This window comes from Rhopalosiphum padi, chromosome 4, assembly GCF_020882245.1.
Source record: "Rhopalosiphum padi isolate XX-2018 chromosome 4, ASM2088224v1, whole genome shotgun sequence".
Taxonomy (NCBI): Eukaryota; Metazoa; Arthropoda; class Insecta; order Hemiptera; family Aphididae; genus Rhopalosiphum; species Rhopalosiphum padi.
Window position 1 is genome coordinate 2,745,064 of NC_083600.1, and position 14,923 is coordinate 2,759,986.

At 25.5% G+C, this 14,923-nt stretch overlaps 1 protein-coding gene across 1 annotated transcript; it reads left to right on the plus strand.

The window, feature by feature from the left end:
- The first annotated feature begins 5,913 nt into the window (after positions 1–5,913).
- On the plus strand, positions 5,914–14,521 carry LOC132928415 (nose resistant to fluoxetine protein 6-like). The gene is made up of 13 exons (XM_060993061.1): positions 5,914–6,681; positions 9,439–9,677; positions 10,179–10,396; positions 10,468–10,565; positions 10,662–10,843; positions 10,918–11,075; positions 11,147–11,315; positions 11,389–11,582; positions 12,189–12,330; positions 12,534–12,723; positions 12,786–12,931; positions 13,125–13,242; positions 14,139–14,521. Exons 1-13 carry the CDS (start codon positions 5,925–5,927, stop codon positions 14,210–14,212), a joined length of 2,685 nt encoding a protein of 894 aa, XP_060849044.1. The 5' UTR covers positions 5,914–5,924; the 3' UTR covers positions 14,213–14,521.
- Positions 14,522–14,923: the final 402 nt, after the last annotated feature.

Below are 14,923 nucleotides of genomic sequence, written 5' to 3' on the forward strand. Positions count from 1 at the left end.
TCTGTTGAAGAAAATTGTTGCAAGTAAGTTATTTAAGTCACAATGCATAATACAATGACATATTTGCAGGTAGAATTGAAAAATTGCATTTCAAAGAAATATAATAATAATATAAGTTCATATATATGAGAACTGTTATAATATAGAACAAAATACACTGTAGTAGTACTTAAAGTGTACAAATGTTTTTATGACAGATGATTTCAATAACAATTATACCTAATTAATGTTTATATTATGCCCAATGTTGATTTTGAGAAAATAAACATGAGCTATTATTAATAGATATATATATATATATAGATAGATAGATAGATATTATAGAACCATATATGCACAACTATGGGCACCATAATTATAATAGCTATTTTATCTAGGCTAAGCTAATCAATCGATCATGCGAGGGTAGAATAATTAATTTTCAGATAACAATAAACCGATAATAACTAGTAAGAACAATATAACACTAGGATATATCAAACATGTATATTATCATATTATCCTTATTAGTATTAACATTTTAATAACTGAGAAACTATTTGTTTAAATTTTAAATTTGGTAAGTACACCAACATTAAAAATATAAATATATTCACTAAATAATGTACAGTGAAAAAAAGGTGGGGGAATGTTCTCATTTAAAAAATAAAAGTTTGTACTGGACACATAATTAGTAGTACATACTAAAAAATACAAATATTTAAAATATTTTGAGTGTATTTAAAAATTTAAAAAATCAGAATATTTAATTAAATACATTATTAAAAAAAAAATAGGGAAGTTAATAAATTTTTAAATTCCACATGTATATTTTATAATATACGTTGAATTATGTTTTAGCAAAACATTTAATCTCTCAGTTAACATGTGGTTAAATTTAATTTTGGTAACAAATTTGCACTTATGATGTTAATAAGTTAATGTAAGTTACCGTAATTAGAGAGAAATTCAATTCACATGGTAAATACGGCGCAGCCCCCGTCGAATTAGCGATTTCTGGATAAATACATATTTTCACTTCCAAGATAAACTCCTATATACGTCACTATATTTATATAATATTATGGTTTTCAGAGGGGAAAATGCATTATAAGTTTTCCTAGATTTTTGATGTGAAACATCTTTTGGCGCGCCAGAGGGGTAAAATCGTCTATAGTGTTTCTTAGGCTGTGTGACAAGATGATGAGAGAGATAGCTAACCTCACACAATTCTACTATTGTATTATCCGCAGCGGGTGAACGTGCGTCCAGTGTTTGTGTGCATTGTTTACTTGCGTCGCGTATGACGTGTATGTTTAGAATGTTTAGATATATTATTATGGTCACATTGTAAACACGTCAAATATATAATATACTTATGTATGTTTTTTTTTTTTGATATTGCTATTAAAATTTTTGTTTTTATTTAAGTATTATGGTAGATAGATTTAATTTTTCCGAAAACATTGTATTTATTAGGTACTATAATTATTTATAATTTATAGGTAATTCTTAAAATCAAATCTATAACTGTTTACAAATCGATCTAAAAATTTAGAAATTTATTGAACAGATGAACATGGGGTGGTACATAAATTTGGATTCCGAGATTAATTTTGCCCTAATGGCTGAAGGAGCATTTTCAAATTTGCATATTCGTTTTACAATTATGTAATATTAATTTTCAATTGTTTGCAATTATTTTTATAATTATTCATCAATTCGAGTGGCCAAAACTTCATCACTGGCTCAAGAATACCCATATAAAATTAATAATAAAGGGCACGATGAACAATTTAATTTAAAGATTGCAGTTAAATAATTATTTTAGGGAATCAACATTTGCTTGAATAGAATAAGTAGACGGTTATGGTGGTATCGTATCTCATGAATTTAAAATGTACAATGCACTAACAGTACCATTATATTACTTAGAATTGATTGTACTTAAAAACTAAAAAAACTTTTTTTGTGATATGTACTCTTTTAAAACTACCTAGTTTTAGTCCTAATTGAAATCCTTAAAATTTTCTTATAATGGTGCCAGGAAAACGTTAACCAGGCATTCAAAGAATTTTATAATTCTGTGAAATGGATGATTTTAGAAAATCAATTTTAGTTTGTAGAAAATTGAAAAAAATAAAGTAAACAGAATAACTTAGCTCCAAATTAAATATAATTTAAAATTTGGTTATGATATTGACTGGATAACAGTCACCACAGCTCTACCATTAAGACATTTTAAATTCTAAGATAAAAGCACATATAAATTCTATTGATTATAAAATAGTACCTACATTTTAACCTTTAGGGTTATATTTGTAATAAATTAATTTTAAAAATTTAATGGTACCTACGTGTTTCTCGTATAAAAAATATTGATTCCATTAGCATTATAAAAATAAAAATATGTACATAAACAATTTTTTTTTACATAGTTTATTATATTTTTAATAAATTAAATAAAAGTTATACCAAAAAAAATGATTAACTTATAATTTACGTTTATTCTTATTGGTAAAAAATGAATGATATTAAAATTTATTCTTTTTTTATTGATGTAAAAATATCATACCGGTGTATCAAAAATTTGTATACAAAAAAGGGTATAATTCTGTTACTTTTACGGTAAAAAATGTACTCATTTGTATAATAGGGATAAATGCATATGTAAATTTATTCGAAAAGATTCTTTTAGGGACTTATAATTATTTGTTAAAAGTAAAATTAAGATCGAAAAAATACGGTACCTGAAAAACAATATCATGCAAAAATTAAGTAATACTATAATGCAATATAAAATATTTTTTCAGTAAATCAATGATAATTTATCAAACGAAACCTATTTGTGTCTATTAATTTTTAAATAATAATAATAAGTAGCAGTATTTATAAGTTATAAAAAACTTTATTTCAAGTACCTACTTTATGTTATAATAATATCATCATAATAACTCAGGTTAGATACAATCTTTGATACAGCTTATCATAATATATGCCTTGGATTCAACTTATCTCTTGACAGTTTTGTGTTTATGAAAAATGTATAAATTATTACATTATTTGTACTTAAATTTGTTACTTTTATATTTCAAAAAAATCGAATGTTCACTGTTTTTTGTTAATTTAACCTTCAATCACGTTCTATCATATTACCCTCACCTGAGGCACTGATATAGTTACTAAAATGTAATTATGAATTGTTAGTTTTGGTGATCTGCAGCGTCTTAAAAAGCAAATCGCTTATTACTTATTAGTCTGTATAGTTGTAGACACGGAGAAGGATCCGTGAAACAGCGTGTCTCTATAATTTTATTTTAAATATAACCATAACGTTATAACACAATACAATAACATTTCCTTATTAATTTATAATTTATTTATAATATTCCCTAAAGCTGGTGCTTTAACATTCCATAGAACATTTAAAGGTATGTAAATTAGCTTTTATTTTATATCAATACAATAATATTTTTTTTAAATTGTTTATGCATAATACGTCATAATATAGCCTGCAATAGTTAAAATTAAATTAATAGTATTAATAAATGCGAACAAATAATAAAATGTATAAACATAATATATTATCAACGATTGAACGATTCAGATATTTTTAATTGGATTCATAACTTGAATAAAATTGGAAACATACAATTTTATATCAATTCCATCATTAAATTATGTAATAAAACAAAGCTAATAGCTCTTATCTTTTTAAGTAAGAATGAACAGATATTGTAATACAAATACGGTTATTCATAATATCATGCGATCATAATTATATTAAATTCAATCGATTTTAAAATATTTAACCCGTGAATTATTTTTATGATCACTAAAAATTGAAGGTATTTCCAATAAGAACTTAATAAATTGATGTCCGTTCAGAATCGTTTTTCGGATGCGGTGATTTATGAGGGACGCGTGACGAGTGTCGAACACCTGGTCTCTATATTATGTCCGACTGTTTATTATTGAACATTTTACTATACTTTTTATTCATAAATATGATTGATAATTCGAATACATATCATGTATTTATGAATATTGTCTATAATATAGTATATTCGTGACAATGAATCCCAATCTAGAAGATTTTATTGAAATATTTTATCGTATTTTTATGATATTTATATAGATTCTTGGATTATCATTCATCAGAAACGAATAACATTTTTGTCAACCACCGTTTAAAAAATGTAATTTCCTGATCAAAAACAATGATTATTATTAATCAGGCACCTAATTTAGTGTATTTTTGATTGAACATTTTCGAAATAAGTCTGGTAACTTAAGATAATAATTTATAACTAAATTATTACCTACCAAAAATGTGCATAACAATAAAATTTAACCCATATTTATGTTGTAAGTTGGTCCCGATATTTTAACGTTATAAAAGAATTTCAAACTTTTAACCCAATTATATCTAATAAGTACTGCATTTGTTATGTACAAGTTATTAAAGGATTCATTACCATTGTGGTTATCTAAAATATGATCTATGTGGCCATAAATTGTATTAATTATTAAAACTTAAGTTGTAAAACATTTAACATAACAAGTTCTTAAAACTATATATTATAATTATCACAAAGATAATATTTTAAATTAATATTTTACACTTAAATAATAATTATTCATTATTTTATATTGGGTAAAATAATATATATAGGCTAAAAAAATTATGTGAATTATTTTTTATTTTTAAATAAATCATAATAATATTATACCTATATATTCAATTTAGTTCAACAAATATTTATAATTTAGTATCAAAAATTAAAATATGTAATAGAATAGTATTTAATATGTATTACACCGCAAACAATTAATTCAGTAGATTTAAGGATAAACTTAATATTACCAACCCCTACTTTACCATATTCTCTTTTATATATACTTTATTTGTTATTATTATTATTTTTTTTTATTATTAAAAACAGGTTTTTAAAAAAGTCGGTGAGTATATTTACTTCCGATTCTCCTTCCCGTGAGGGCATGAGCACTAGGTTTTGTAAAAAAATATTAAAACGCTACCTTCAAATCTAAAAAACTTATTTTTATTTGGGCTACGTATATTTAAGAATAAATCATTCGCTTTAAATTATATTTTATAAATTTATATTATTAAGAGTACTTTTCTCTGGATAACTTAAAAATATTTTGTTGTTTTTTTCGTCATTAAGGATCAATAATATTATAATGGCAATTCACATTATAAGTAAACGACATGCATAATATAATAGACAATTGTATTTTCAAAAATCTAATTAATACTCGAAAATCGTAGATAACTTAACTATGATTTTACTTGTTAATTTAATTTGTATTAAATCGTTGAAACAATTTTCGTTGATCATTTTATAACTAATGACAAAATAATAATATATTTACTAAAAAAATAAATGAATTAATTTAATGAAAACGATTTGATTTATCTTATGTGCATCAATTATTAAATCAATTAAATCTTACTAATTTCATAAAGGAAAATAAGTTCATATTTACCCATATTATTGTAATAATTTGTACAGTATTATTATTTTCGTAAATAGTATACAAACATCAATGTCATGCATTATTTTCCAGGATATGCGAATCGTGAACTTGAAAATAATCCTGTTTGGATGAGAGCAAAAGTTAATAATACAACTCGGACCAATAAAACGTGTTTAATGGGCTATCGTGTTCTCTAGACTTGTTTTATATCTATGCTATTTCCGTTTGTCGGTATACGTAGTATTTGCGCAACGCAAACCAGTCGCAGTGACTACGCGAACCAGTCGTGACAGCTTCACAAACCTGTCCTGCGGTCCGTGCAAATCTCAGCATATAATATATCACGTATATCGATAAGGTTAAACATCAGACCAAAGCCCAGTGTTACACGCTATAGTTTCATAAATTCGATGTAGTATAGATACGCTCGGGATCAATCAAATATGCATTTCTGCGTCTCATCGTTTCCGTCCGCGGCTTGTATAATAGTTTTGGTTCTACAGCTGTCATGTTTCACGGGAAATATTTCGGCAGTGGAGTTAACGCTTTCTGCAGAGCCAAACATAAATGTCGATTTATCGGCAACAGTTTCGTCGGATGATATGATATTCACCACGTTGCCGTCCGTGTTCGACCAAATCGAAGTGAAAAAAACCAATTCACAACCGGAGGTTTCGTTCGTTCTGGGAGAAGAGCCGATAATTGAGAAACTGCCCACAGCAGAAGTTTCGGTGAAGGTGGACGGTGAACTGACTATTGAAAAATTACCTTCTCAGTCAGACGACCCGTTAAACCCAACTAAATCCGATGAACAACCTCAAACAGAAGTTTCGTATGATGTAAATGATCCGACCAACACCAATAGACCAGATTTGAACGTTTCTTACGACGTGAAAATTGAACCAACCACGACCACAACAACAACTACGCAGCCAGCCGAGACTTCATCCAAAACTAACAAAGTTACGGGCAATCCGTGGATACAGAAGATACAAGTTGCCAAGTCTAGGAGCTTACCACTTACCCAACAAAATACCTCTATGAAAATATCAACTGAAAAACCGATTTTATTGGGTCAAATCATTTCAAACGTCCTATATGGACCTCCTTGGTTAGCTCCTCAAACAAACTTAAAATGTGCGCAAGACATGATGCTGTACAATATGCACTTGCAAAACTTGACGTTGTGGGCATATAAAAGTAAGTAGCTTTATTTAAACATAAAATTATTCAAAATAATTAAAATGTATAACATATTGAAATAGCTATAATAAATAAACACGGAAATGTTAAGTATATGCAAATGCCCATTTATAAATTTATTTAAAATCTCAATTTTTCTTTAAAAAAATAATAATATTGTATATTATAATAGAATATTATTTAAAATAAAAATATCAATAATTAATAAATAAAAAAAAAATATTAAATTTAATTACTAACACTTTAAATATTTTGTTTGTTTTACCACATAAAATTAAAGGCAGTAACTTGTAACTCCTCCCCTCTCCAAAATGTAAGCTTTTTTATAAATCATATGTAGTACGTAACATGTAGTTACAGAATTTGTATTGCACTTATTACAGATACAATATTGTAGTTTCAGGTTAAAGTATTTTATTAATTAATTATTGTTATTATTATTATTTTTTTTTTTTTTTGATATCCATACACCCTCACTACATACCTCACAACTATTTCTTTATAATCAAATATAATTTAAAATTCATTTAATATATCTATATAAATTATAATTTTAATACATCAAATACAAAATTATAAAACAATGTATGTTTCTCTTTTATAGTTTTATCAGTTTCATCCGTTATTTCTGTCGTAATATTATGCTTTTAAATGAGAATTATAATAATATAATATTGACAAAGTTTTTCTTCAAAAATATAATTAATTTACAATAATAAACTTCTAAACTGTTTATAAGAAATAAGGAAAACTAATGTAGCTACAGAATGTTGCAAGCACCTAGTCACTAAAATATGTAATTGTTTACAATATGACTTTTGTGCGTCATTATAATTGTTATTGTTGTATTTTATAAATATAATCGATTTTGAAGATTTATAATAAATAACTTTTCTTTGTGATAAAAACTTAAAACAGTAATAATATCGCGCATTTTACACATAAAATTAATTACAAGTTGCAGCTGCTATATTATCATTGGAAGTTGAAATTATTAGTCAAATGAATTTTGTTACGATTTTTAACTAGCATTTTTAATTTTTTAAGGAAATATTTTTATCGTTAATAATTTATTTAGACAAATTATAGTCGTATCCAATTTTTATCTATTTATAAACACTGATAATAATAAAATATCTAAGTGGATGTCCTCGTTAAACATGCATATTTTCCAGTGCAATAATCTTTTGCATACACTAGTACACTCCGAAATAAACCACTGTCATCTAACCGGTTTCAATGATTTATTAGATATATTTTTGTAAGATCAACAAGTGCCGTTTTCCTTGTATTAAATTTCCGGATAATTTAATAAATTGGTTCACAAATAAAATATGGTAAAAAAAAATTAATAATGACATAATATTGTTATTATATCGCGAATAGTTTATTTTATTTTTATATTATACAATTTATATTAACATTTAATGAAAACAAAGCATATTATTCGTTGTACAACGTGTATCTAATAATAAGTATCTGCTTACGCTATATTTTGTTTTTTATTTATAATTTATTCGGTTGAATTTTATTAGAGTTTTTAAATTGATAAAATCATAAATAATATTTAAAAAGAACGCTTTACATGAAATTTGTATTGTTTAGTATACGTTATTGGATATCTAACAAACTAATACAACGTATGAGAGAATGAGTAAGACTGTAACACATTATACGACTTATTTTTGATTGAATTAAAATTTTCCCGTTTATTTATACCATTATTAAGTACACAGGAACATTTAGATATTTTAATGTATGTACTGAAATAGCCATAAATAGCAATAAAATAAAAAAAGTTACAATTCTAGCTTATTGGAACAATACGTTTTTAGAATCTCAGCAGGGCGACGAATATATTGATTTTATAGCAATGATGTTTTTTTCTGTCCGTCATCACCTTTTGGGCAGTAAAAATACTTCGATTTTTAACTTTAGATTTCTGATAACGAATTGGATCCAGTTGGTAGTTTAGAAGTCAAAAGTAAAATAAACTTCTGAATAAACAAAAATAAAAAATAAAAAAATCTAGAAAAAACGATAATTTTTACACAAAGTAAATTTTGTTTTTATGTTGTACAAACGTATAACGTATAAATTTATTCGCATGTTTTTATTACTGTTAATACAAATTAAAATTCTGACGAAATTTTTCAAAATATTTATCAAAGCTAAAAATAGTTAAAAATTCAATAATTCCCTCCCCTCCATCAGATATTCTTTATCACTATCAAAGTTTAAAATCGAATTATCATGTTAATATTTCCAGAAAGTGATATAAGAACAAAAATAAAAAAACACTATTGTAAAATCAATACGTTCATGATCTAAAAAAGTAATCTTTCTTAATTTTAAATTATTATTATTATAACGTAAAATTATTGTTTATCATATTATAGTGGGACAACTTATACATATTTAATTTGAAATGTTTGTAGTTCATATGTTTTAAAAACATACCTAGTACACCTTAAACAATTTAACCCCGATATAACTCACATAGATGACACATCAAAACATATATGCAATAGAAAAATTACCTAAATACTTAAATCTTTTGAAAATACACAAATGTCATAAGTCGCTTAAATAAATAATTGATTCACATATCGTATATAAGAATACATATTTTATTATTTTAATTATTAAATTATAAAATCAACCAGTTTTTATTAAACACATAAATTGTGTATAATATATATTATATAACTACATGTAAATATTTATATTAACGTTTATTGAATTGTTATATAGTGTTAGATGCCACATCAAAAGGTCCCGAAGGGCTTGTAGACGCAAACACATTCAGTTTCGGTAATTTCGACCAATGTTTAGAATCACAATCTAAAAATCTCGGTATATCCGGAGGATACTCGTTGGTAGACATTGATTTTCGACCAAGTTATCAATCATATCCAGAATTTTATGACAATGATCACTCGAAAGATTACGATCCGTTTGACCAAGATAAGACGACATGGGAAATATTGAAGGTAACATTTACGGTTGTATTAAGTGTTTTTTATACTTATAAATACGTATAATTTTATCGTATATAGAATATGAATTGTCGATGAATATATATCGCTCATATGATGGTCATTCTTCAAGTATTAAATCATATAATACAAATGAAAATATTGATCAACACTAATAGATATATAGATATATAGTATTTCATTAATTTATTTGAAAAACATTGTATTTTTTTTTGTCCATATTTCTGTCGGACTAATAAATTGTTGTGACCTATTTGTCTTTGACCATTTTTCCCGGAAGCTTTTTCCACGGGCATTATTATCGATTACCAATCATCACCCAGCAATTTCATATCATAATATAAATTCATTTAAATTCGAGATATATAAATGGCTATATTTTTTTGTTGTTTGACTGATACTGTTTAGTTATAATCAACTTCGAGTTGTTTGTCGTGCTAAATTTTTCCAAACTTCACTTAAAAGTTTTTCCTTCAAATGGTTTTATTTCTTTAGCACAACGTACAAGAGGCTTATGTACAAAGGCACAGGTTTCAATGGGCCGTGTGTTTACCAGATACTTGTCAATCGGAGGACGTTCAAAAGATCGTGAGCAACGTATTAATACCAGAGCTGAACCGTCATGGATTGGAAGGTAATGTAACCATCGACCCATTGTTGCACACTTCCAAAGAAAATGTATATAAATTCACTGCGGGTTTCTTCTTTGTCTGGTGCGTTTAAAAGTAATACTTTTATATTATTCAGTGCCATTTTGATGTCGATTTTTATTTTTTTTTTGTAGTACAATGTACGTAATGATCGGACTGCTTGTAATCGTAGGCACTTTATACGATTTTATTTATCTGCAATACCGACCAAAATCTGAACACGGACCACTGAGTAAGTTCAAATCAATACATTTTTGTAATAAGATTTTACTTTTATTTTTAAATAGTATTTTTATTTTACTCTATCGTTGTCTTACTATTTTATTAGAAAAACTCATGAAACCGTTTTCACTTATCTCAAACTTTGAAAGACTTATGAAACCGTCGGAAACCGAAGAGTTTTCAATTTTAAATGGATTTAAAGTATGCGCGATTCTACAGGTCATCATCGGTCACAGATGGTTTATTGAGCTCGGAAACCCACAGTCAAATCCTAATTTTACTCATTGGGTAAATCCAATTAAATGCGTATTACGAAACATTGATAAAGCCATAATTATTTATATCAAATGTTTTTTGTTTAGATGATTCACAATTTCTGGTTGGGCTACTTTAAATGTACCATATTTTTAGAAACATTCTTTGTAATTAGTGGATTCCTCACGTTCTATCTAATTACAAAACAACTTACAGAAAAAAAACATTTAAACTTCATACCCATTATGATTTACAGATGGTTGAGGTACGTGATACTTTTAATTATTTAATTCTCCGAGTGTCATTACTACTAGTGTACGAGTATTTTGATTTCAGAATATTCCCAGTGTACGGAACACTTATTGTCACATATATTTTCGTACTTCCATATCTTAACAGTGGTCCTTTATGGAGGATGATCGTGTACAGGGAATCGGAAAGATGCCAAACCAATTGGTGGACAAACGTACTTTTTATAAACAATTACGTGCACACGGACGAATTGGTAAGTTATTTTATTATTTTATTTTATTTACACTATTTGTCATAAATATGATCTAACGGCCTTATGTTTATAGTGTATCATCCCCGCGTGGTATTTGGCTTGTGATATGCACTTCTTCATAGTTGGCACACTACTCACCTATGTGATTTGGAAATGGAGGAAACAAGGACTGGTGATGCTTGGAGCGTGTTTGGTTTTATCGACAGTAATTCCTGCCTATATAATAATGACTGAGAATCAACGAGGAACGGCTGATATTACTCCCCAGTAAGTACTTATATTAATCAAAATGGTCTGATCTTATATTTAAATCAATTACCTGCTCGGTTTCTTGTATAAACATCATACACTTATTACTATCGACTAGTGTAACAACATCAATATAACCTAAAATCTACAATTGGAAATTAATTTTATTTATCAAAATTTACTACAATATAATGTATTTCATAAACAGACTTATTTGTTTTCTAATGTATAAATAAAAAAATAATCTGTATACAAATTTTACTAATTTTGATTTGAAAAATATTTTCACAGTTGTTATTGCTAATATTTATACGTGAAAAATTGAATATATTATCATAATTCATATCATAGTAATTATTAATTTATATTTTTATTAATATCATACAATTTAAAATATGAACCTATTAATATCTTGAATAATTATATATACAATGTCATATTATATTAATTTATATATATTTGTAAAAGATTTCTTATTGACATATTTATTTTAAACTATTTTTTATAAGTTTGAAGTAAGAGATTTCAATTTTAATAATTTTAAACAAATCAGTATTTGTAAAAATGTTAATATTTTAATCAAATTAAATGTACATAATATTATACAATATTTCTGAATTACAGAAATCTTAAAGATCTCAGCAAAGAAAGATTTTATACTGAAGTGTATATAAAAAGCCATATGAGGGCAATGACTTACTTTGTTGGACTCTTAGCAGGATACCTGTACATGAGGTTGAAGGAAGCTGATTACAAATTGTCATTGGTAATATAAAGTTTAACTCTTAGTAATACGCAAAATTAATATTATTTAAAAAAACTAAATAAATAAATATTAATTTATTGTCGTTTAATAAAATATAATTGTCGAAATAAATATTATTTCACATACATCCTTTATAAATGTGTGGAAAACACGTTACTCTAACTATTATTATACATTAATGTTAAATATTTATAAATTTACAGAAAAGTCGTATTTTCTGGGCTCCAGTTGTTCTTATGATTGGAAATGTTATATATTTGAGTTCTGGAACATTCTTTACATTAAAACATAAATATGTAAATTATGAACACGCAATATACTTTACATTCGGTCGACTTGTGTGGTCTATTCTTATATCTTATGGGATAATAGGTCACGGACTCTCTGGATTTGGTATTTTAATTAAATTATAAAAACCTGACATAATTTTAATTTTTTGTTATCTGTATGTAAAGGGGTTTGTATCAGCGGCTTTTTAGGCCACAGAGTTTTCCACGTTCTTGGAAAATTAGTTTTTTGCGTCTACATGTACCAGGAAATAATTCAACTCCAAACGATTGGAGCCATCGAGAAACCAACATACCAAAACTTAACATTAATAGTAAGTACTATAAAATTAACGATTTTTTCCTTCTAAAAAGACATAATATGCAATGTGTTTTACCAGTTTTTAGTTTTTCATATTTTTAAAAATATGTATATTTAACAAAAAATAAATAAATAAATAATTTAAACGCTCTACATAGATACTAGTCTTATTCCAATGAAATTAATTTGTTTGGTTTTTGCTACAGTTTTGGAGATTTTGTGGTGACGCCACAGTGGCCTTCATGTACGCATTTGCTATTAATGTTATGATCGAATCACCATTTGATAGATTCCAGAAGAATGTAATGAAAATATTTGTTGGAGGTAAGAAAATATTACAATTTAATAAATTGAAGGTTTTCACCATATTATGGCATACATGGTCTTTTTTGTTAGTCAGCTTAAATCAAAAATAGATAATAAATATGGTAGGAATATTTAGGTAGGTATTGTTTTAATAATATACTAATAATTATATAACTATCAAATTTAAATAAAATTGTACACATCAATTGAAAAAATATTTCATTAATATTTACAAACTAATGATAAATATTGATTATAGCTAACAGATACCTAAGTTAGGTAAAAATAACAAAGATGTTTTTATTTATACTTTATAAATTAGCATTATATATATAAATATATATCATATTTTTAAATATTACACCAAATCAGAACAATATTACCCTATTAATTTTTAGATAAGTATTTACAACGAATTTAATTATTTTGTTATAATTTAAAAAATAATTATCATAGAAACTTTTTGACTTAATGTAGGTATATTATTAAATTTTTATATACACAATGCAATTTATGAAATATTGAGACGAATTTGTACAATGATATTAAAATTATACACTGAATCATATTAGAACAAAATATTTTATTTAATAAAAATAAATAAATGGCATTTTTTTAGCAAACATTTGTTGAACCAACCGTTTTATAATATAAAAAATTAAATTGTTATTGTTAATACTTAGTATTATAAAATATACTAAAAAATAGAGGCAGATACTAACATATCAGTCATAATTTATTTGCGTATAATGTTTTGTCGTTAAATTAAACTTTAAATACCTCTATAATAGTGACCTACTGAATGACTCGAAACCAACTAAACGCGGAACAACTCCCCCCATTTTAGAATTTTAATATTTTCACCTATCTCTAAAATATGATTACCTAATAATGTTATTTTATTATTGTTCTAGATGCGTTTTCAAAGCCAAAACCACAACAATCAATTAATAAAAACAATCCTGAAAACTGCGAGGCACAAGCATAATTTTAATTTATTTATTAACTTATATTAGTAAATTATTCCTTGGATGAAAATATGATTCATTTTGTATATTTTGTTGTAGTAAATTAAAAAATAATTATTATATATTTATTAGAATTGATACTATTCAATATAATTTATAAATATTCAAGAGAAGTATCAATTATTATAATTGTGTGTAATGTTTATACCTAGTCAAAACTATAATAATATTGTATAACAATGTTCAAACTGTTGAGTATACTTCTAATTGAACTTTGAACAGAGGTACTATTAAGTTGTATTTGGTAAAATAAATCAATTTCTGATAAATATGCATATTGATTCACCGAGCATGCCTTTTTTATGATATTGTGGTTGGAAGACATGGTTATTGTGACTAATTAACAATTTTAATAATTAATATTAATTAAAACATTTATAATTTAGAAAAATAGTCCAATTATAATAAACAATAAAACCAATATTAAATCTAATTTATATTATTTAAACCATTTTTAAGAACTTTTATCTTTAGTATAAGCATCTTAAAAATTAAAAAAATAAATTTGAATTAGGTACACTCAACATTTAAATGAAAATATACCACTAAATAATTTACAGTAAAAAAGGGGTTTTTATTTTGAACCAGAATACACTCTTTAAGTATTAAAAATTTTAAAAGATTTAAAAATATGGTATTAATGAGTATATTTAAAAATTTTAAATATTATA

Bases quoted from the DNA above. Each gene is read 5' to 3' on its own strand.
- LOC132928415 (XM_060993061.1), top strand. From the start codon at position 5,925: ATGCATTTCTGCGTCTCATCGTTTCCGTCCGCGGCTTGTATAATAGTT. The intron at 6,682-9,438 runs GTAAGTAGCTTT...ATTGTTATATAG, and splicing joins GACGTTGTGGGCATATAAAA to TGTTAGATGCCACATCAAAA. The intron at 11,076-11,146 runs GTACGTGATACT...TTTTGATTTCAG, and splicing joins ATGATTTACAGATGGTTGAG to AATATTCCCAGTGTACGGAA.